Source organism: Dendropsophus ebraccatus, chromosome 1 (genome assembly GCF_027789765.1).
Source record: "Dendropsophus ebraccatus isolate aDenEbr1 chromosome 1, aDenEbr1.pat, whole genome shotgun sequence".
Taxonomy (NCBI): Eukaryota; Metazoa; Chordata; class Amphibia; order Anura; family Hylidae; genus Dendropsophus; species Dendropsophus ebraccatus.
The window spans coordinates 197,725,435-197,748,177 of record NC_091454.1 but is presented as its reverse complement, the minus strand read 5'-3'; the positions used below and the strand labels follow the sequence as shown (position 1 = coordinate 197,748,177).

General features: G+C 45.7%; 1 protein-coding gene across 2 annotated transcripts in view; it reads left to right on the top strand.

The window, feature by feature from the left end:
* Positions 1-2,553: 2,553 nt before the first annotated feature.
* Positions 2,554-22,743, top strand: part of OGDH (oxoglutarate dehydrogenase) — a 44,649-nt gene continuing 24,459 nt past the window's right edge. For both annotated transcript variants that reach the window (XM_069944132.1, XM_069944140.1), the window contains exons 1-3: positions 2,554-2,660; positions 11,641-11,896; positions 21,113-21,301. In XM_069944132.1, coding sequence (XP_069800233.1) covers positions 11,675-11,896; positions 21,113-21,301 — 411 coding nt within the window. In that variant the 5' untranslated portion in view covers positions 2,554-2,660; positions 11,641-11,674. The remainder of the gene's footprint in view (positions 2,661-11,640; positions 11,897-21,112; positions 21,302-22,743) is intronic.

Below are 22,743 nucleotides of genomic sequence, written 5' to 3'. Positions count from 1 at the left end.
TGACATCTTTTAATGTCACTTTAAAGTCCCCCCCACAAAAAGAACTGTAATCCCCCCCCCCCCCCATAAAGTAATATTAGACTAAAATGTATTGGGAGACAGTAAGCACTTCTGACAACAATCATCCCTTTCAATGAACCTTATCAGGGAGTGTAGCTGTGGGATGTGTTTTGTGCCATCTGTGTACTGTATGTAGTTGGTACATGTACTGTCTCGAGTCAAGGGTCGAAGTTATATTTTAGCTGGCCCTTTAAGGAGAAATGTATTTTGTGTTTTCTCTTTGCAGGATTGAGAAGCTGGGTTAAGTTAAATGGAAATGTTCAGAAGTTTTGAGTTGTCATAGGGTCAATAGGGAGGAGATTAGAGTCATACCTTAGGTTTTGGACATGCAGTTTAAATTAACAATTTGAATGAGACAAACACAATTCTATGCCCTGAAGTGTCAAGGAGGCGGGCTTTCTGCATTGAAAGAATTCCCATCCCCTTCTCTCAGCTACAATTGACAGCTCTAGGTGTCTTCTGTCTGTCAGCTACAAAGCACATCTCACACTGCTTACATGTCTATCCATAACTTTATTGTAGTTGTCCGAGTAGTTGTAAAAAATGCCTCTTATTGCTACTCTGAAGGGTTAAAGAGGCGTTCCCAAGGCACTGAAGTACCTGGGCTGTGACGCCTTTCCCTACCTGATTGAAAGCTGGAGGCCAGTGCCAGGGATATGCATCTTGTTTTGGATCTACTTCTACTGGTCAGTGATTGTGCAGTTATGGTCCTTTTAGACGGAGCGATAAATTGCTCAAGCGATCATTCAACTACTTCAATGCAATGATTTTTCAAGCAATTGTCATTTAGAAGAGAAGATAAATTGTTGCAAAATCTTGTTTGTTCGATCTTTGTTCAATTGATTGATTTTACTTGAACACAGTCCAAACAGACTTAGACAAAACGATCTAAAAAATATCAGTAAACGACTTTATAGACTTGTTGAAAGACCATGATTAACGATTTTGCGCTCTTCGCTTGATCCTTAGCTATATTTACACAAGCAGATAATTGATGGAATGTGATTGATATCATGCAGATTTGAGCTCCCAGATGAACTGCAATAACCAGTGAAGAGAGACAATTGAACTGCCTCCGGCTCCTTTGATTGTGGGTCAGGCGATGATCAGCTGATCCACAGCGGTGTTTGGTCTGGAACCTCACTGATCAATGATTGATGACCAATCCTATGGATGTGTTTCACCTGTAAAACACCATTTAAAGGGGTTATCCAGTGCTACAAAAACATGGCCACTTTCTTTCAGAGACAACATAACTCTTGTCTCCAGATCAGGTGCGGTTTGCAATTGAAGGGGTTATCCAGCGCTACAAAAACATGGCCACTTTTCTCCCTCTCTTGTCTCCAGATTGGGTGGGGTTTCAAACTCAGTTTCATTAAAGTAAATGGAGCTTAAAGGGGTAGTGGGGCAGTAAAGAATTATTCACAGAATAACACATATTACAAAGTTATACAACTTTGTAATGTATGTTATGTCTGTGAATCGCCCCCTTCCCGTGTCCCACCACCCCCACCCGTGTACCCGGAAGTGTTGGTGCATTATACATTACCTGATCCGTGTCGTGCATGTCCTCCATCTTGTGCCAAACGTCATCTTGGGCCGGCCGAGTCCCCCCTCTGCCGCGTCATAACTGTGCTCAGCCACGATCGGCTGAGCACAGTTATGCTCAGCCAATCGCGGCTGAGCATCGGATGACGCTGCAGAGGGCGGCCGGCATTCGGGACAGTCGGAGCTGTTCGCCGTTCGTCAGAAGAAGACGTCATTGACTGAAGATCGTAGACGGGGGTCGGCACGTGACAGGTATGTATAGCGCACCACACACTTCTGGGTACACGGGTGGGGGTGGTGGGACACGGGGAAGGGGGCCATTCACAGACATAACATACATTACAAAGTTGTATAACTTCGTAATGTGTGTTATTCTGTGAATAATTCTTTACCGCTGCTCTATCCCTTTAATTGCAAACCACACCTGAACTGGAGACAAGAGCGGGGGGAAAAGTAGCCATGTTTTTGCAGCGCTGGACAACCACTTTAAGTTTCATTCACTTCAATAAAACTGAGCAGCAAAACCCCACCCAAGCTGGAGACAAGAGGGGGGCTGTCTCTGGAAGAAAGTGGCCATGTTTTTGTAGCACTGGATAACCCTTTAAGCATTTACCACACATCCTAACTGGAGTGTATTTTTCTATATTTTCATCACTTTGCTTTACTTCCTTAGTCCCATCCAATGTCTTCTTTATATGTTACTTATAGAAAAGTAAAGCTGTCTGTAACAGCTGGCCAGTAATGAGAAAACAAGACAAGCCAGGAGCAAAGATTTACAGCCCAGCACATTCCCTGGAGCACAGCTGCTGCCCTGCTAAAAATAACTGCATACTTCTCCTCTAAGTTTGTTTTGCTTGTTTGTCATTGTTAATAAAGCTTTGTTGAGTAAAAGGCGTGCGAAAGTGCGTAATGCTGCATGGGCGTGACCATATACGTAGTACTCAGCAGGGCGTCCCCCTCTGCCCTGTGGCCGCGCCCTCCAGCTCCCCCAGCCATTCGTCGGGCGGGAGCCGGACGGAGCGGACGGCAGTGGCTGCATTCAGCAAGCCAAGGTGAGATGGGCCGCCATGGAGGGATGAGGCGCTATGACATGAATAACGGCAGGGTGCTGGCTATAAGATGACGTCAGCGGCGGGTGTTCGGGCGGCAGCTTCATAGAACTCCCCGCCAGTGTTATTCAGGCTTGAGCCAATCAGAAGAGCCGTTGCGGCCGTGGCGTTAAAGACGGCGCCAGGCGTTGGTTGATTGAGCGGCCAGTGGGAGGGGCTTATACTGCAGAAAAGTGGGGTTTGTGTGTCCAAGGCTGCAGCGAGGTCAAGTTAGGTGGGCCCGTGTAAGCATGCTTCACAGGTCGCTGCTACTTGAGTGGCTTTGGCCGGTTATGTAAGCGGCAGAAGTGGCCGGGAGCCTGACAGATGGCCGCCTGCGAGCTCTGCCCGTGCTGGGGAGGCCAACTGCAACTTCCAGCCTCACAGGGGAGTCTCCTAACAAGTGCCTACCCCTCCCTGATGGCTCCCATGCCTGTTCTATAGGAATGTGCTGGAGTGGTGGCCGGGGACAGGAATGTCACTTCTGATACAATGGCTGGTGGCATGACTACAACAGGGCAGAAGTTACATTGGAGAGGGACTGCTTCCTGGCTGCTGCAAAACTACAACTCCCAGCATGCTAGGTCTCTGTGATCTGCAACAGCTGGAGATCTACAACTTGGGGGAGAATTGATCTAGGACAGTGGCCTTCTACTGATGACTCCCCAGCTGTTGTAGAACTACAACTCCCAGCATGGTCTGCAGTAGGTAGTAGATTTGTAACAGCCAGATACTATTGCTATAAGACAGTGTGCCCCCCCCCCCCCCCCCCCCCGCCGCAGTGTTGTCAGGGCATGCTGGGAGTTGTAGTGTTGCCCACAGCTGGGGGACACCAGGGCTTATTGGTGTGTCCTAACTAATGTCCCCAACTGAGATCCACATATACATTGTAGTAGTGTGACCATACATGACAGGAAACACCACGTTCAGGGAATATGACATGATGGGTGGGGTGTCCAGGTTGCATGATCATCTGAATGTCGGGGTGCATGATCCTTGCCTTTTGCCCATAAGGACCTCAATGTATAGGTGCTGTATAGGTTACACTTCAGGCGTCCGTCCGTACTGCCTTACATTGGCCTATATAGATGGTAATCCTCTTAGTAAGGAGGTAGTGATGAGTGAATTTACCGTACGATTCGTGAATCGGCCATTGATTAGCTTAGTCCAAGGGGTAGAGAACCTTGGCTCCCCAGCTGTTGCAAAACTACAACTCCCATCATGCATGGACAGCCAAAGCTTTAGCTGCGGCTCTTCAGATGTTATAAAACAGCAACTCTCATTATGATCTTATGCATGATGGGACTTGTAGTCGTGCAAGAGCTGACAGTGTCACATGTTGGGGAGCACTGACCTTCCCAGTACTTGTGATACTAGTACATTTGCAGCACACCATTGGCCTGTACATTGTGTCCTGTTACGTGATGTCTGACGTGCAGACAGAGGAACCTGCCCCGTGATCTGATAAGTGACATTCACAGCAGGAGTAGCAGGGCACTATGTGCTTTATTACAGCTCTGTTACTGCTCCAAGGTTGTACGGAGGCATAATAAAGGCACAGCCTGTGCTAGCTTCATTGTGGATCCCAGTAGAGGTCATTGGAAAACACTGGGAGGGATTCCACCCCCCCCCCCCCCAAATAAAATTCCCTGATCTCCAGTAAAACATAAGTCATTATTCATATCATCTCTTGTGTCACATTGCTAAAAATACTTTCCTACAATTTCTTAGTAATAGAGGGAGGTATATGGGTGATGTATTATGAGATATATATTCAGTGACATTGTCACCCAACTTTCCCAGAATGCAAAGCTTGCATGTATCATTTAGCTCAGTGGCTGTCTAGCTGTTGCAAAACTACAAATCCCACCATGCACAGAGAGATTTAAAGGGGTATCTCACCAAAAAAATGTGTTCTTTCAAATCAGCTAGTCCCAGCAACTGCCAGAGATTTGTAATGTACCTCTATTGAAAAAAAAATCTCCAGTCTTCCAGTACTTATCAGCTGCTGTATGTCTTGCAGGAAGTGGTGTATTCTTTCCAGTCTGACACAGTGCTCTCTGCTGCCACCTCTGTCCAGAGCAGTTGCAAATCCCCATAGAAAACCTCTTGTGCTCTCCAAACTGGAAAGAATACACCACTTCCTGCAGGGCATACCGCAGCTGGTAAGTAGGGGAAGACTGGAAATTTTTTAAACAAAGTAAATTACAAATCTATGGCACTAGTTGATTTAAAAGAAAAAAATAAATACATTGGTGAACTACCCCTTTAAGCTGTCTGGGCATGATGAGAGTTGTAGTTTGGTTACAGGTTGGTGAATACTGATCTAGTTTCATTCTATGCTAGGAAAACATTCAGGAAAGCTCCTGACACACCGGTAGCCTTCATTCCTCATAATTATAGTGTAGCCTCATACTAATAGAGGGATCTGCAGTTACCAATACTGGTTCAGGGTGTGAGTAACCCACTGTGCATGTCATTGACCTTCCCCAGAATGTGTCACAGTAATGTCATCATATCTAGGTATCAGACTGTGCCAGTCACCCTCTGCACTAGTAGGGCAGGAGCAAGCTCTGCTGGGAGGTGTATATAAAGATGTCTTGTAATAGTACCCCACCTGCTTATTCCATCTTACCCTACGTTCTGTATCTGCAGTGTGGTTGGGGGGTCATTCAGCACGGGGGCAGGTGTTGGTACAGCTGCACATGTCACTGGTCGTCCCTGTCCTGCCATTGGGAAAGGTGGCATTGTTGTCCTTGGAAGGTCTGGGTGTAGCAGGGCCCTGACCGGTTTGCACTAGGATCTTCAGGAATGTTTGCTTGTAGGGACTTATTGTTCTTCCCAGCAGATCTGTCATTAGACATGATACTTTTTATAGCTCTAATGAATAGGGAGTGTAGCTAATGTCTAAGTATGTGTGTGAACACAGGGATGTTTTGTGTACAAGCTGCGGCAATACCGGCTAGCGTTCTGTAGCTCAGCGCCATTGAAGAGGGGTTATACTGTTCTGCGGTAAGTCCTAGGGGATAAGTAATGGGGCAGCAGTAGTAGTACCTTTTGGAATGTGTCAGGCATCCTTGCTTTATATATAGGGTGGTCCAAAAGTAGATGGACAGTATCTATTAGATGTAATAGAGTCGAGGGAGATTTATCAAACTGGCTCAGTTGCCCCTAGCAACCAATCAGATTCCACCTTTCATTCCTCACAGACTCTTAGGAAAATGAAAGGTGGAATCTGATTGGTTTCTAGGGGCAACTGAGCCAGTTTCACTTTACACCATGTTTGAGAAATCCCCCCTTCTTAACCCTATTACACATACTGTCCACCCTATATGATGATAATAAAATATTTTTGCTCACTATATCAGTATTACAAACATAGAACTACGGGGGAGAGGGGTGGGGTTGTGCCAGAGTACCCCTTTAAAGGGGTATTCAAGGAAAGGGCATTTATTACCTCTGCAATAGACCTTTCGGTGTCTGACTGTATCCATCAGTGTCATATGCTTTGGATTTACTCAAACTCAACTCTTATGGTGCGTTTACACAGATTTATTTGACAGATCTTTGAAGCCAAAGCCAGAAACAGACTATAAACAGGGAACAGGTCATAAAGGAAAGACTGAGATTTTTCCTCTTTTCAAATCCTTTCATGGCTTTGGCTTCATTTTTATTTTTTATTTTTAGATAAATCTGTCTGTGTAAATGCACCCTTAGCCGCCATCTTGGGGGGGGGGGGGTCAATGGTTCCCTCTTCTGGCAATTGATTGGACCCCCCACTCATCCAGGCTTTACCACCTATCCTACTATCCTAAAGGCTTTGGACAGGGTACCCCCCTTCAGCTTACACTAAAGTCAGCACACTCCACCACAGGTCCAGCTAACTCTAAAGTGTATGGCGGCCTCTCCGCTCTTTGACAGATGGTCGGCGTACAAATTAGGCAAACATCAACCAAACCCACCCATTTTTGTTGGACTGGACAGTGACCCAAAGATTGTAGAAGCCAAGTAGTAGCCAGTGCCCATAGACAAGTAACTAGCGGCTGTTGGTGCGGCCCGGACGCTCAGATCATCATATCTGAAGACCATTAGTTGTCACCATTGAGACCTACGAATTAGTTTTTGCTCATCTTTAGAGATGAACGAACCTCAAGCGCATTTGGGTTCGTCCGAACCTGAACGCACTGCATTTGATTACCGGTGGCTGAAGAAGTTTGATGCCTAAGGAGTCCTGAAAAACATGGATACAGACTATGGCTATCTATAGGGCTGCGTTAACCTGATGAGGGCCAATGAGTGTCCGTTTAGCTCCCATCAGACACATGTCAATATGTTGTTTTTTTTTTTATATACATTACTACATTATAGAAAGGCTTTTTATATACAATAGCTCCAATGGACACTCAAACAGTATTGGTCTCACCACCACGGAATCAATTGACCATAACATAACTAGTCCAACATAGTTGATTAGCTTTTAATAAATAACAATTATACCACACAAAGCTAATTTTAAAATATATTAATTTTTATTAAACATGATTAAAAAATCAATAAAACCATTAATCTGTTTCTAGTGCAAAAGGGAATCCAGCAGTAATAGGTCACCAGACCACCATATCTCTAATGATAACTCTAACATATATCACTATATCATATAAACGTCACAATCAATATTCATATAGCCCTGCAGTGTATCTACACAGCCTCGGATCGCTGATAACAATGTCAGCCTATATCCGCAATATAAATGATAGTGTAATGAGACGCTTACCCATCGTGGTGTCTGGTAACCGCAACCCCGACGCACGTTTCGCCTTTAAATCGCTTTATCAAGGGGCGTATTATAGAAAGGCATACAGTATTTCATGTCTAGCAGTGTACAACATCTTGTACACCGGTATAATGGTGTGTATTTACACCGACAGATTTATCCGACAGATTTTTTTAAGACGAAGCCAGAATTGGATTTGAAAAGAGGAGAAATCTCAGTCTTTCCATTATGACCTGATCTCTTGTTTATAGTCTGTTCCTGGCTTTGGCTTTAAAAATCTGTCTGTGTAAACGCACCCTATGTCCCCTGCCAGGAATCAAGCTGAGGCCTGGTTCGTGCCCTGTGTCCTTCCCTGAAGGTCAGGGTTATGTTTCCTGCACAAGCAAACAGGTTGTAGACTGTTTGAGCTTCCTGACGCACATCCCGTTCAGTAACACTGGTTGTCCTCTGTTACCTTCCTGCAGACCGCCATGTATGAAGCAGAGCCTGGCATGTGGCAGCATTCTGCAGTGGATTCCCCTAGGAGCGGCACACATGGGTGGTCACTGCAGCACTATACATTTATAATGGGAGCAGATTACCTCACACTAATAATATGGCTGCATTTCTGCCTCTGTTTTCTGGCTGCACCACAAGTCTAATGAACCACGCTGACAGCATTATTGATCCCTAAGATCAGTTCAGGTCATTGGACCCATGGTCAGGCCAGGACTTGCGACTGCATTATGTTCGTGTGAAACTGGCATCGGTAGAAGTCTTGGCTTCCAGACCTCTCCTGATACAAACTTCTGACATATCATTGTGACATGTCAGATGCTTGTTCATATGATAGGAACACTTTACAGGGAACCTGTCACATTGAATATAGAGTACCTGAATATTGACTATAGAGGACTGCATCCAACCAGCCACCGGTATTCTAATGCTGCATGACCGGACCCGAGTTGTGCTTATCTCTAATGCACGCATGTAGGGGAAGGTTTCTAATCACTAGTTAGCACCGCCCATTGGACACTTAAGTGGATTGGATTTTCAGTGGGACAGGTTCTCTTTAAAAGGTCCCCCATGATCGCGATCCCTTGTTCCTTGGGAGAATCTGGATGCAATGTTCTCAATGTTCTTTTCAGCTCCCCAGATAACCCCTTGAACTCTCTATAGGACCAGTGTAGGACCGTATCTGTGACTAGAACTGTGGTGGTCAAAGATACGGGCTGCTCCTCCATTTATTTGGGGGTCTAATGACCTCCATTCTAATGACTTTTGGGGATCACAATGATTCGACCCCCCCCCCTCCCCACTGATCATCAAATTTTCACCTTTTCTGGGGATAGACAATTAACATCTAATCTTTGAAAACACCTTTAAGGAATTGTATTTTCTTGTAAATTTGTAAAAAAAAAAAAAAAAAAAAAAACAAAAATTGTAAATTCCCCCCCCTCCTGCTTTTGTGGGGCCCAGATACACGGCAAGTTCTTGGTTAATAACAGTGTTTCTGGTAATGGTAAAGTCATGTGCCTGACATGGGAGGAGGAGGAGAAGAACGTGACATGTGAGAGATGAGTCGGGAATATTCACAAGTGTCTAGTCGGCGGAAGATGCAAGAAGCTCAGACGACAGTGTGCTGACTGATCTCAGTGGTGTGGCGGAACCATCACCCAGCAGTATACTCCTGACGTGACTACATGCCAACATACCAGGGTATCGTCCAGACCACAGACATGGGGAGTGGTTAAAATCTGCCGTTAATGCAAGTTTCCTGCTCCGAGGCTAATCCCTTACAGATATGGCTGACGCGTCTTGGGTCTGGAATATTAAATTTCGACATGTCCCCGTGGGATTTAAGTCCCCTCTCTCAAGTGAGGACAGATGAACATGTGTGTATAGCTTTCAGCCGAAGCTTTCTAAAGCCATGCCTCCGAGCTGTTGCAGAACTACATATCCCATCATGCCTGGACAGCACAGACCTCTGGACATGATGGAAGTTGTAGTTTTGCTACAGCATGATGTGGACATTGATCTGAAGTGTGTCACACTAGAGCCAGCTATTCTGGATGGGTGTTTATAGGCAGGTATGATGTGTATAAAGAGGCCCATAGCTGACAGCTATCTCTCCTTATCCCTCCATTCACATGGATCTTCATCTGTAGGCTATAGTGACCACTTCTCCTATTGGAACTACATGCATGTTTAGTGGGCAACTGGGGGGGATGTCTAGGTGACATAACTACATATATTCACTCCTCCATAGAAGGCACATACTCATATAGGGGCCTGCTATTAATGTTCAGCCTTCGTGCCTTATAGCATGAATGGGGAACCTTCGGCCCTCCAGCTGTTGCAAAACTACAATTCCTATCATGCCTGGGAATTGTAGTTTTGCAACAGCTGGAGGGCTGAAGATTCCCCATCCCTTCCTTAGTCATCTATAGGGCATCGATCAGAGTATCCCATCATGAAGGCAATTGTACTTCTGCCGTCAAATACCTATTAAATACCAGCTATAACTTACATTGATGGATGTGCAGCCTGCCGGGGTGTGAGCGCTGAGGTTAGCGGTACAGGTCACATAGATATGGGCACTCATGCAGGAAATGACTGCGGACTCCGCTGTCCACTAACATCTATCAGCTTAATGACTTTCTGATGTTCCCAGAGTACAGTACTGTAATGGATGTGTACAGAAGATGCCTGATAGTCTGCATTCATAGTTACATTGATGGCTGTCCCGGCCGTATATAGGGCTGCGTGTATTTAGCATCCATTATGGTTATAAATCGGGTATTGGTGCATATATGTCAACCCCAGCCAATACCTCACTGTTCCCCAACAGATGCAAAACTACAACTCCCATTGTGTCCTGATAGTGTTCAGGTGTCATGCATGGTGAGAGTTGTAGTCTGGAACAGTGCAGTAGATTCTGCATTTAGTCAATGGACTCATCTAAATAATGTTATGGGGGTCAATGCACTGATATTCATCAAAAATAAGGCGCTGCAGCTGTGTTGTTCCCTTATTATGCTTGAAGAAGCATGCTTTCTTATAGGGGTCGTTCATAACCTTTAAAGAGGTTAGAAAAAACACAGCTACTTTCTTGCAAAAACAGTGCCACCCCTGTCCTCAGGTTGTATATGGCATTGCATTTCAGCCCCATTCACTTCAGGTGAGTTGGACTGTATCGCAGCTCATTACTCTTTATCTAGGGAACCAGCTATCTCCATGGACGTCATGTTTGTTCAGCTCCGGTGCATATTTCAGTACGTAGTGTCGGCCGGGTCCCATGACTGCAGCCTGGGTATAATCTTACACATGCGACGCGGCCTGTAGATACAGCAGGTACTTTGCATTCGTGGCTGACTTTACATTGCGTGGGGATCGCGTTCCTCTGTTACATAAGACTGATCCTGATGAGACATTGCTGTGCATGGAAACGTCACCACACATGGTCTCTAGTGACAGTATCCTCACTACTTGTTCAATCTGCCTGAGGTTCTGCAGCAGCTGAGGCTTACCATACTGACTCCACACAGCAATTTTGTTGCATTGTGTCAGTCACGCTGGGTTACACCTAAGGTGAGTAAAAAGTAGAAAAGGCAGCGTGTTGTCCTATTCTTCCCGACAAAGCTTTAGACGCCATGCTGGAACCCAGCGAACTCCCATAAGTCAACTGGATCTACCAGCAATGTTGGTGTTGGAGTAGTTATAATGGAAACCATGACAGGGGTGTGAACAGAGCCTTACTATAACTGAGAACTTTACACCATGTTTGATAAATCTCCCCCCTAGTTTAGTGCATGTCTTATTGTGTTGTGCTCACACTGGCCATTACCAGTATAACCTTACTGGGATGGGTGTCATTGACCTTCATTGATATTCTGTCCCTTTTCCACTTCTCGCTCTGGATAGACTGAAGTTTTTCAGTTCCATCCAGCCCTGGACGGTCGGTGACAGACTTTAGCACATTTTTGATCAGAAAGCAGCTACAGTCTAGCACATCCTGCTTTGTGATCATTGTTCATTCCCGGTTTGGCTGCTTTTGTATAAAGTGCTGTGCACACTATTGGCGAGCACCACGGCGGCTTGATAAGAGCTCGCCCGGGATCAATCACTGGGTATATGATACAGGACTGGTCTATACGGTGACTAACTTGTTTTCTCTTCTTCTTCTTTCAGGTTCTGATCATCGGTCACCCACAAGGACACAACCATGTATAGCTTAAGGACTTGTGCTGCTAAACTAAGGCCTCTCACGGCCTCTCAGACTGTTCGATCATTAAAACAGAGTCGGCCTGCGACCCCAAGGACGTTTCAGCCAATCAGGTGCCTTAGTACACCTGTGGCCGCAGAGCCTTTTCTTAGTGGGACTAGTTCTAATTATGTGGAGGAGATGTACTATGCGTGGCTGGAGAACCCTAAGAGTGTCCACAAGGTAAGGATGGCTGCAATATGGGAACAAGCGGAAAGGTTCACGGAAGTGACCGGAAGTAACGCAGATGGAGGAGAATGTATTGTCTGCACTGCCTGCTGTCTGGATGGAATATGGATTACCCAATTCTCACTCCTTGAAATTATATAAAGATCTCCGAGGTTATTCATTCCAGCACGCCAAGGGTGGACATGGCAGGTCGCCATATGTCAGGAAACAATATGCAGCCTCTTTCATGGAAGAGACGTAAAGCCTTGTGTTTATATGTCGCTGTTGGCGCCAAAGAGACGTCTTGTTTTGCGTTCACACCACTAAGGTTGTACTGGGGTCAGTGAGCGACCATTGCAGATTACTGACCTCCATGTAGACCATATGTCAAGTGCATGTGAGCTGGCTTCTATGGCTACTTCTCTCACCGCCTCACGTGTGTATATTGACTAAGCGCCAGGCACATTGAGGTCATTGCTGACGCCACGTTTGTCCGACCCTCGCCACACGCTAACCCTAAATTGCTATTAGAGAAGTAATTGCTAGTTTTACAGGAGCAGCTGTAGCAGATATGTCATGGATGAATAACTTTTTGGCTTTATATTATAAACTGGAAAGGAGGGTTTCCTGCGGTTCTGTTCACTAGAAGGAAACTAAAGGGATTTTCTGCATGAAATAGTACTCAGTCTGCCCCCCCCCTTCCTGGCCAACTTTAGCACGATCACAATGCGGGCAGTAACTAACACAAGTGGAGGGAAAGTGACCTTCGCGAAGTCTCTGTTAAAGAGGAACTTCACAATTGTGCAGGTCCATGAGATGAGAATTGTCACCTGATAATCGCTTGTCTTTGCTGACAGCAGCCGGAGCTCACTCTTTTTGCTGATACAGAGTTTTCTGCCAAACTGATTTAGCACTTTCTGCACACGTCAGGTTATGTGTAGGCAGCTGGTCAAAGTGGTCTAACATCAATGGGCTGATGGTAGTCTAATAGTGACTACGTTTAGTCCATTTCCCAAGTGTATCCTGTTATGGTGCCGGACATTTTTAGCACCACAACTGCATACAGTTGGGAAATGGATCAAACATAATCACTATTAGGGTGCGTTCACACGTACAGGATCTGCAGCAGATTTGAAGCTGCAGATTCAAAGCAAATCAAATCTGCTGTAGATCCTGTATGTGTGAATGCACCCTAACACTACCTTCAAAAGTTTTGATCAGTAGTGATTTCAGTGCTGATTCCCCCACCAATCACTAGATTTACCTGGGTGGAGCATGCAGATATGCGGTGCACTCACTGGCTTGTTGTTCAATCTGACTTATTGCAGGTGTCGGGCTCCATACAGCGCATCTCCTGCAACAAGTTGGATCAAGCAGGAAGCTGGGGGGGAAAGAAGTGCGTACATCTCTGTCCAGACCACGTGTCAAACTCAGGACCTCCAGCTGTTGCAAAACTACAATTCCCATCATGCCTTGACAGCCAAAGCTTTAGCTTTAGCTGTCCAGCCATGATGGGAATTGTAGTTTTGCAACAGCTGGAGGGCCTGAGTTTGACACATATGGTCTAGATAAAGGGATGGGGAACCTTTGCTGCAAAACTACAATTGTCATCACGCCTGGGGATAGGCTCATGATGGGATTTGTAGTTTTGCAGCAACGGCTCCCCCTCCCTGGATCTGGACTGATAGAGTTGTATGCTTTTCTCAGTGGAGAGCAGGACTAGGTGTGCACAGGGTTTGAAGCCTGTGAATGTGAACAAAACTGAAAACTCATATCTTTAAACTCGTACAATATGAAAAAAATATAAAAGTGTAGAATTTTATTTTTATGGTTTATGTATAGAAAACCCCTGTAATTGTACACTCTTGTTCCTGTCTATGACCCACGTGATGATTGATAGGGCCACCGCCCCCAGAGCAGCTCAGGTAGACAGATGTCTCTGCATATGGTGCTGAGTGTCCATTTGTCTCCCCCAGCCCCCAAATTGTTTTCAGCTGTTGCCTGACTCTAAGGCTGGTATTACAGGAAGCGATTATCGTTCGAAAAATCGTTAAATCGTTCGGATTTGAACAATAATCGTTTCATGTAATAGCAGGCAACGATTAAACGACCAACGAGAAATCGTTGATCGTTTAATAGGGTCCGGACCTATTTTTATCGTTTGATCGTTCGCACATCGTTCGGTGGAATAAGAATTCGCAGCTGAAATGTATGCAATACCCACGACTAAACGACCACAAGAACGATCATATATAACGATCATCGTTCCATGTAATTGGGCGAACGATTTCGGGTTGTTTGCCTTAACGGTCGTTTAAGATTGTTAATCGTTAGTCGTCGAAAAATTGCTTGGTGTAATAGTACCCTAAGGGTCCATTTACACAGAAAGATTATCTGACAGATTATCTGCCAAAGATTCGAAGCCAAAGCCAGAAACAGACTATAAACAGAGATCAGGTCAGTTCAGGAAAGCCTGAGATTTCTCCCCTTTTCAAATCTATTCCTGTCTTTGGCTTCAAATCTTTGCCAGATAATCTTTCTGTGTAAATGGACCCTTACCCCCATTAGTCTCTCTTAAGGGCCTATTACACGGAGCAATAATTTGCCGAATTAGGCCGATTCGGCAGTTCATCGCTCCATGTAATAAAGACAACGTGATTGTGTTGTTTTTAGTCTTGACCTAAAATAGTAATGTGAGGCAGACAGCTGAGGACTGTGTGAAAAAATCAAACTTATACATACACCTCTGTGCTCCGTGATGTTGTGCTTGCTTTGGCCCGCTCCCCATCGTGTCTGAAGTTACACCAATCACTGGCCGCGGCACTGTCCCGGTGATTGGCTGAGTGGCCTGTCACTTCAGAGACTGCGAAGAGTGGGCCGAAGCTAGCAGGACATCAGGGAGAGCGGAGAGGTATGTATAAGTTTATTATTTACACTTATTAGGCAGGGGCTGCACGGACATCGCTAGCCCTTGCTACACGATTATCGAGTTGTGTATGGGCTGCGTAAGCGTGGGCCGATCTAGATCGTTGCTCCCTGGCTGTGTAATGCGGCCCTAATGGAGGTATCACTGCACATGCTGTTTTGGTTTGCAAATCTGAGGCGGTAGGGTGGGGGTTTCTTCTAAGAGGCTATAAACAAGACCAGTGCAGATAGTGGGGTGGGGGAGTTGCTGTGGAAGCCCTCTCATATTTCACCTCTCTAGGAGCCTCTGCTGCTTTTGCATTTAAAGGGGTTTTCCAGGGTTAAAAAAAAAAAAACAAACAGTGCTGGTTTTCTTCCAGAAACCGCACAACCCCTGTCCTATTTGTGTCCAGTATTGCAGCTCACGTCCAGCCAAGTTGTAATTGCACGCAGAACCGGAAGACGGATACTGGGCTGTTATTAGAAGGAAGTTTATTTTTCTAAATCTAGATAACCCCTTTAATTTCTAGAAGTGCATCCAAGCAACGGAATGCCATGTTTACATCTGTGCCAGAGGAGAATCATCCATTACAGATCCCATCATAAATACAGGATAAAATAGCACAGCATTGTTTCAGCTGGTATACTATGGGGACACCATAGTGGAAACACAGCCCAACTAACTTATGCTGGGTTTACACGGAACGATAATACGGCCGATCGTACGATTATTGATGTCGGAGTAACTTTTTTTTTTTTTTTTTCATAACGATCAGCGTTTAGACTGTACGATATATTGTACGGAAAATTCGTTTTGCGATCGCTATCTCGCACATAGGTTAAATCGGTGAACGACTGTTTACACGGAACGATCAACGACTATTTGAGAACATGTTCAAAGATCAAAATGAACGATTTACCGATCGTTCGCAGCGATTACACGTACGATTATCGTTCTAATTCGACCGTTATCGCGCAAATTCGCACGATAATCTTTCTGTGTAAAGGCAGCATTAGTTAAACTTATTTGGCAAACTTGTTTCCTCCTTCTGATATGCCTGTTTTGTCTCTCCCATTGTTCACAGCTTGTTGTCTAGGTTGCTGACCACAGCTCTGCTCTAAAAGCAGTATTCAAGAGAGTGTATGTCTTGTTTGTTGTTTTATGCCACAGGGAGGCAGTAGGGAGAATTTTAAGAGTCCCCCGGCAACCTTTTTAAATCTGGTGTATCATGTAAAAGGGTCAAGGATCAACATCCATTCAAACACAAGGACTAAGGGCCCTATTACACGAAATGATGATCTGCCAAATCGGGCCGATTATCACTTTGTGTAATAGAGACAACGATCAACCAAGTCCTATATCTGTTACTTTGAGGGGTTATCGTTGTTGCATTAGACAAGGAGAGCCTATGTGGTGACTTGTTACACAGAACATGTCAGCCTATGGGCCATTGTTTTCCACCTTTGTTGCTATAGAACATGTTTGCGTATATATAGGTGACTATCGGCCGTGAGGTAGCAGAGCGTTGTATATTGACAGTCCAAGGTTGCATGTCCTTGGTGTGATACATGGCGGTAGAGAACCTCTATCTGCAGCTCTCTTCCTTATCGTTCTATAGACCTGGAGCTCTTTCTGGTGAGGGGGTGAATGGGTTTAGCTGCATTGTGGCCCCTGACTTTCCAACCAGCAGACGTCAGGGGAAAGAAGTGGCGGGCATGTTGGATTTTAACATGCCCGATCCTTTTGTTCTCACAGGAGATAAGCCACTGTTTCTTCCCAATGAGAACACATGCACACTTGGCCAAGTGGGTCCAATAAAAATCAAAGGGGTACTCCAGCAACAACAAAAAAATCTTTCAAATCAACTGGAGCCAGAGATTTGTAATTTACTTCTATTAAAAAAAATCTCAAAGTCTTCCAGTACTTATCAGCTGCTGTATGTCCTGCGGGAGGTGGTATTCTTTCCTGTTCTGGACAGTTCCTGACATGGACAGAGGTGGCAGCAGAGAGTACTGAGACACACTGGAAAGAATTCACCTCTTTCTGCATGACATACTGCAGCTGATAAGTACTGGAAGACTGGAGATTTTTTTTAATAGAGCTAAATTACAAATCTCTGGCACTTTATGACACCAGTTAATGGGTGAGATTTTTTTCCCCGCTGGAGTACCCCTTTAAAGAGAGATTCTGCTCAAAAATAACTTTTCATGTTACTCCCCATGCAGATAACATAACAAATATCCTATTCTTATCTTTCCACGGTCCCCCGATGTCGTCCTACGTCATCTTTGGGCCCGCTCAGCCAGACCGGGGGAACGCAGAGAAATAGGAATAGGCCGCCTTATCTCTGTACATCATAATGCACACAGCCACCATCACTAAAAACCTTATTTGTTCCCGCTCGCTGCCTGTGCTATTACACGCACACACAGCGAGCAGGAGGGGCTGCCCAGACCATCCTTAAGGCCCTATTCCACGGAACGAATGTCGTTCGTATTCGGTCGCTACGAACGATAATCGTCCCGTGGAATAGAGTGCAACGATCAGCCGATATTGTTCATGTCGGCTGATCGTTGCATTCGCTTGTTTTTCAACATGTTGAAAAACAAGCGACTGATACAGCAACGATCTGCTGCCATATCTCCGTTGAATAGGAGCATCGGCAGCAGACGCTGCTGTATCCTATGGGCTGCCCGGACGATCAGCGATCCTCCGAGCAGCCCCCACCGTAACTCCCCGCCGCCCCTCCCGCACTCACCCGCTCGCTGCCGCCGCGCTGAATAGCGATGGCAGCGAGCAGGGAATGAGGAGCAAACGAGCGCTGAGAGTGCTTATTTGCTCCTCTTAACGACCGGTGGAATAGGGGCATTAGACCGGTCGTGGCCTTTTAACATGTCCTATTACACGAAACGATTACCGTTTACACAGAGAGATTTATCTGACAGATTTTTGAAACCAAAAGCAGGAACAGACTATAAACAGGGAACAGGTCATAAAGGAAAGACTGAGATTTCTTCCCTTCTCTAATCCATTCCTGGCTTTGGTTTCCAAAATGAGATAAATCTGTCCGTGTAAACGCACCATAAGAGTCTCATATGCAATCTGTGCATATGATGGTACATGGAGTCCTTTCAGCTCCGCACTTTAAAGTTGTAGACTTCTGCAGGACAGATCTGCTCTGGCAAACCATCTAGTCTAATGTTCTCCAACCTCTAGCTCTCCGGCTATTGCAAAACTACAACTCCCATCATGCTCTAACAGCTTTGTTTTGCTGCAGGTTGGGAAACTCTGATCTAGTCCTTTATGAACAGTGTGGTAGTATCCTCTCTTTGTCTTTAGGTCTCTATACATTAGTCTGCTGTGTCTGTGCAGGCGCCGTACATGCACAGGTCTAGTAGTCGCCCTGTTACCATGCAGGCCAGTTCTTGCTGGAATAAATAGCACGTCATCCGGACTGGCGAGGCTCCAGCTTGCTAAGGGGAAGCCACTAAGAGAAGGGGTTGGGCCGGTATATTAACATGCAGCCATTAACCCTGTGATTTCTATGACCTTTGCTCTGATTTACTCTGGATACTGCTGTTAGGTATATCATTTCAAGGTGTGGACCTTCTAGTTATATAAAGATGGTCTTTCATTCTTCCTATACGTGATAGTACCCACCATATACTTGATGATCCTTCCTTGTAACCGTTATCATGGAGGACGGTGACCATCTTTGGCGATGACGACTCTTATGAAGTTGCCAGCATAGGAGTCTGGCAGCAGCTTACCTCCCTCAATTCAGAACACATGAACGCTCGGTGTGGCTGATCGTGCGTGTATGGAAGGATCAGGAGACATAGCTCTGTAAAATTAATATCTTTGGATGCGTTGGTGGCCATTAGAGATGAGCAAATCGGGTTCGGCTTCGAGTCCATCCGAACCCGAACGATCTGCATTTGATTAGCGGCGGCTGCTGACCTTGAATAAAGCCCTAAGGCTATGTGGAAAACATGGATATAGTCATTGGCTTTATCCATGTTTTCCAGACAACCTTAGAGCTTTATCCAAGTTTAGCAGCCACCGCTAATCAAATGCAGATCGTTCGGGTTCGGATGGACTCGAACCCAAACCCGGATCGCTCATCTCTAGTGGCCATATTTGTTGTCCAGAATCGGAGTACATTGTGTTACGCGGCCATTCTATAGCACCGTCTGGTTGAACCGGATTACCTGCATCAGTTACATACTGGGATGGTATAGGAATTCACAAGAAGTTCTTCAACTTTGCTGAAGGACAAGGTGTCCCAAGTGTTAATGTCACTTGACAACTCTAAATATTTCCACAATAGGAGAGGAAGTGCTTCTCCTTTAACCCCTCCTAGGCCGCAGCCTGAGTTAGCATCTGCATACTGATGACTATAGGACCTCATAGCCCAGCCGGCCGGCAGCACCTCCCCCCCTTACTTTCTTGTGACTTACAGGATTCTTAAAATAGTGCCAACACCCGAGGGCGGGGACGGGAGGGATAGTCACCCTTTACTCGACCTCTGGTCTTTTGCGTGTTCTTATTTATGGCCTCTCTGTGAGACATAATGTTGTGTCATATATGGGATTCAGTCTAGAAAGCATTGGTTACACGTGGACCCGTTTTACGCCAGGAAATATTTGCACATTGGATTTGACCTTTAGTAAAATGCTGTTTTGGATTAGATGGCACTTTGGCGCGTGTTTCCCTTTAAGCAGCTCTCCTGGTAGGTTACATCATGGGGACACCAGGACTCTATGTTCCCAAACAGCGCAGGAAACAGTATTTTGCTGACAGTTTTTCGCCTGCAGACAAAGTCCTGTCTAGAGGAACGTCTCCAGTTCTCTCCTTGCTGGATGCACAGAAAACAAGGGTGGCAACCGGATAATGTCCGCTCTGTAGTGTAGCGTCTTCAGGGAAGTGCTATAGTCTATGGGGAGACCTGCTGAGCTGTCACCAGGAAAGACGATGGGATGTGCTGTATGGCGATATGTTGGGCCCATGGGATATCCAGACTTTCCACTGGGCCATAAAACACCATGATAATTCAGTAGATCATTACAGAACAGCATAGTAATCTCTGGACTTTGACCAACAACGAGGCTCAGATCAATGATAGTTAACATTTATAGCCTTCTTCAAGGATTATATTAAAGGGGATGTCCAGTTTAGAAACCTGATCACCCCTTTAAGGAACTGTACAAATACACGTTGCATTATATAAGAATATAGTATTGGATCCTGTATGTTAGCTCTCCAGCTTTTGGGAAATGACTACTCCCAGCAGGCAGGGTAGTCAGGGGGGATGCTGGGATTTTTTATAGTTTTGGAACAACTGGAGAGCCACAACTTGGGGAACGCTGCTGGATGTATTCTCAGAGCAGTTCAGGAGTCTAGGAAAGCTGAGTAAAGCCATTTTATGATGAGATGTAATATTAGCTTTATTGGTCATCTATCAAGTCATAACATCCTGACAACCTGCGCTGCTTTTATTGTTTCCTGGAATAAGGAGGTCCATGCTAGGTTGGTCTTGTTCTCATATTATTGGGTGGGGAGAACCTGTACGGGGATGTGGTATTCACCATTGCTGCAATGTGATCAGACAAGGAGGCTGCAGATATACTCAGGTTGCGTCTGCCATTCAAGAACGTTCGCTATCAGGCTGCTCCTTCTTCTGAGTACTGACTATCTTGGCAGAAGACTCAAGGACTTATCTTCAGTGATTATTTTATATTCTTAGAAGAAAATGTCCTTTAATTCCTTTATCGCTTTATAGTGGTTAGAAAACACACAGCAGCCTTGTAAGGCTATGAAATCGCAAATAAATAAGCGTACTCCCCTCACCTGATCCATCAGTGATGCTCTGGTTGCTCCCAATACCTCTGTTTTACTTCCCGATTCCCTGGATTTAGTATATTTACAACATCTAGGACAGCCATTACCAGGTTATGGGCTTATCCAGATACCAACATGATCTGATTTAGCCCTGGGTAATCCGAGGCACTGGGGCGCACTAGACAGGGGTGAGGTGAGCAAACCCTATTTTGTTCTAGCAGGTTGTCACGTGTTTGACCACTGATACTGATTCAGAATTTGTACAGGATACATTCAGGCATAATACGGTTGCATCGGTAACTATATCACCCAGTGTTTGGTTATTTCTCGACTCGCTCGGGAATACTTTTAACACTTTACAATGAAGAATGGTTTCGTAGACTTGGGTGCCAGTAATGTATATTCCAACCCCTCTAATGCATAGGAAGTTCTCACATGTCATTTGGCACATTGTGTTTAAACTTTGTGTTTTTTCCATTCTGCAGTCATGGGACATCTTCTTCCGGAATGCCAATGCCGGAGCAGCGCCCGGAGCCGCTTACCAGAGCCCTCCGCCCCTGGGGAGCAGCCTGCCTGCATTCAGCCAAGCACAGTCACTAGTGCAGTCACAGCCAAATATAGAAAAACTAGTGGAGGATCATCTTGCTGTGCAGTCCCTCATCCGGGCATATCAGGTATGTTCTCTCACTCCTCTCACCATCTTATACTCCTTAGGGTCCTATTCCACGGGCTAACCAGGACCTGATCAACAATGTAAACGAGCACCAATCTGCTAGAGGGGCACTCGTTTACTGGGCCTATTCCACAGCCCGATAATCGTTTAGCGAGGGCTGCAGGGACATCGTTACCGATGTCCTTGCAGCCTTTGTTTCATACTTTACCTATCCAGGCTGCAGGTCTTCTGTGCTCCTTCTTCCGGTCCCACGCTCAGCAGCAGCAGCTTCAGAGCGGCCTGTCTGAACTGAGAGACCGTTCAGCCAATCACTGGCTGTGGCGGTCCCGGACAGTGATTAGCCGAGCGGTCTGTCAGCTTAGACAGGCCGCTCCGAAGCTGCTGCGCGCGAGACCGGAAGAGGGAGCGCAGAAGACCTGCAGCCTGGATAGGTAAAGTATGGTGTTTTTAAATCGTCGATCGCCCGCCGCGCACCGCTATTCCACGTAGCGATGTGTGGGTGGCGATCGATGATTTTAGGTTTGAACCTAAATGATCGATCAGCCGATGACACAATCATCGGCTGATCATTCTCTCTATTCCACGGAGCGATAATCGGGCCGATTCGGCCGATTATCACTCCGTGGAATAGGCCCCTTACTGGAAGTGGCCAACACTGATCCCACAGACTTGTAGTACTCCCATTATGACCCCTCATTCTTTTGTTTGAAAATGATCTTGTATTAGAGATTGGAAGCTTTGAGCAGATTATAGTCCCTGCAGGTTCCCTCTAGTCTACACACTACTGCAAAAGTTGGCCCTATTAACATGGCAACCACACTGCCCCAATCTTTGCCACGTTGGGGCTGGAACCCTGTCATGCAACAGAGATCTGTGGCTCCCATAAGTACTATAAAGAGAACATGAACCTAAGGGCCATTCTATGCTGGCTGACTTTACCTGATAATCGGCCAGTGTAAAACGACCTTAAAGGGATTTTTTTTTTACATCTGAGCTGGTTATCCCCTGTACAATGCATAACCATCTCTCTGTTGAGGGTCTGGCTGTTGTGACCCTTACCGATCCCGAGAATGGGGATTCAGTCACCCCACAATGAATGGAGCACGCCTGCATGGCCACTATTTGGTGCTCCCTTTGTTCTCTGTGGGGCTGCTGAATTCTTTCATGGTCCGTGGCCCCATAGAAAATGAATGGAGTGCAGGTCCCGGTGGCTCACCGGCACAGTGAGTGCTCCATTCATTGCAGGAAGATTTTGTCTTTGTTCTTGGGATCAGTGGGGGGTTTCGGCGGTCAGACCACAAACAAATCCGCTCAGGTGGGAATTCCCTTTAAACGCAGGTCATAAAAAAAATCACATATAACAGGTCCCTTAACTTCATTGTTTTGTCGAATACACATACATACACACACATAATATATTATATACATACACACACACTACAG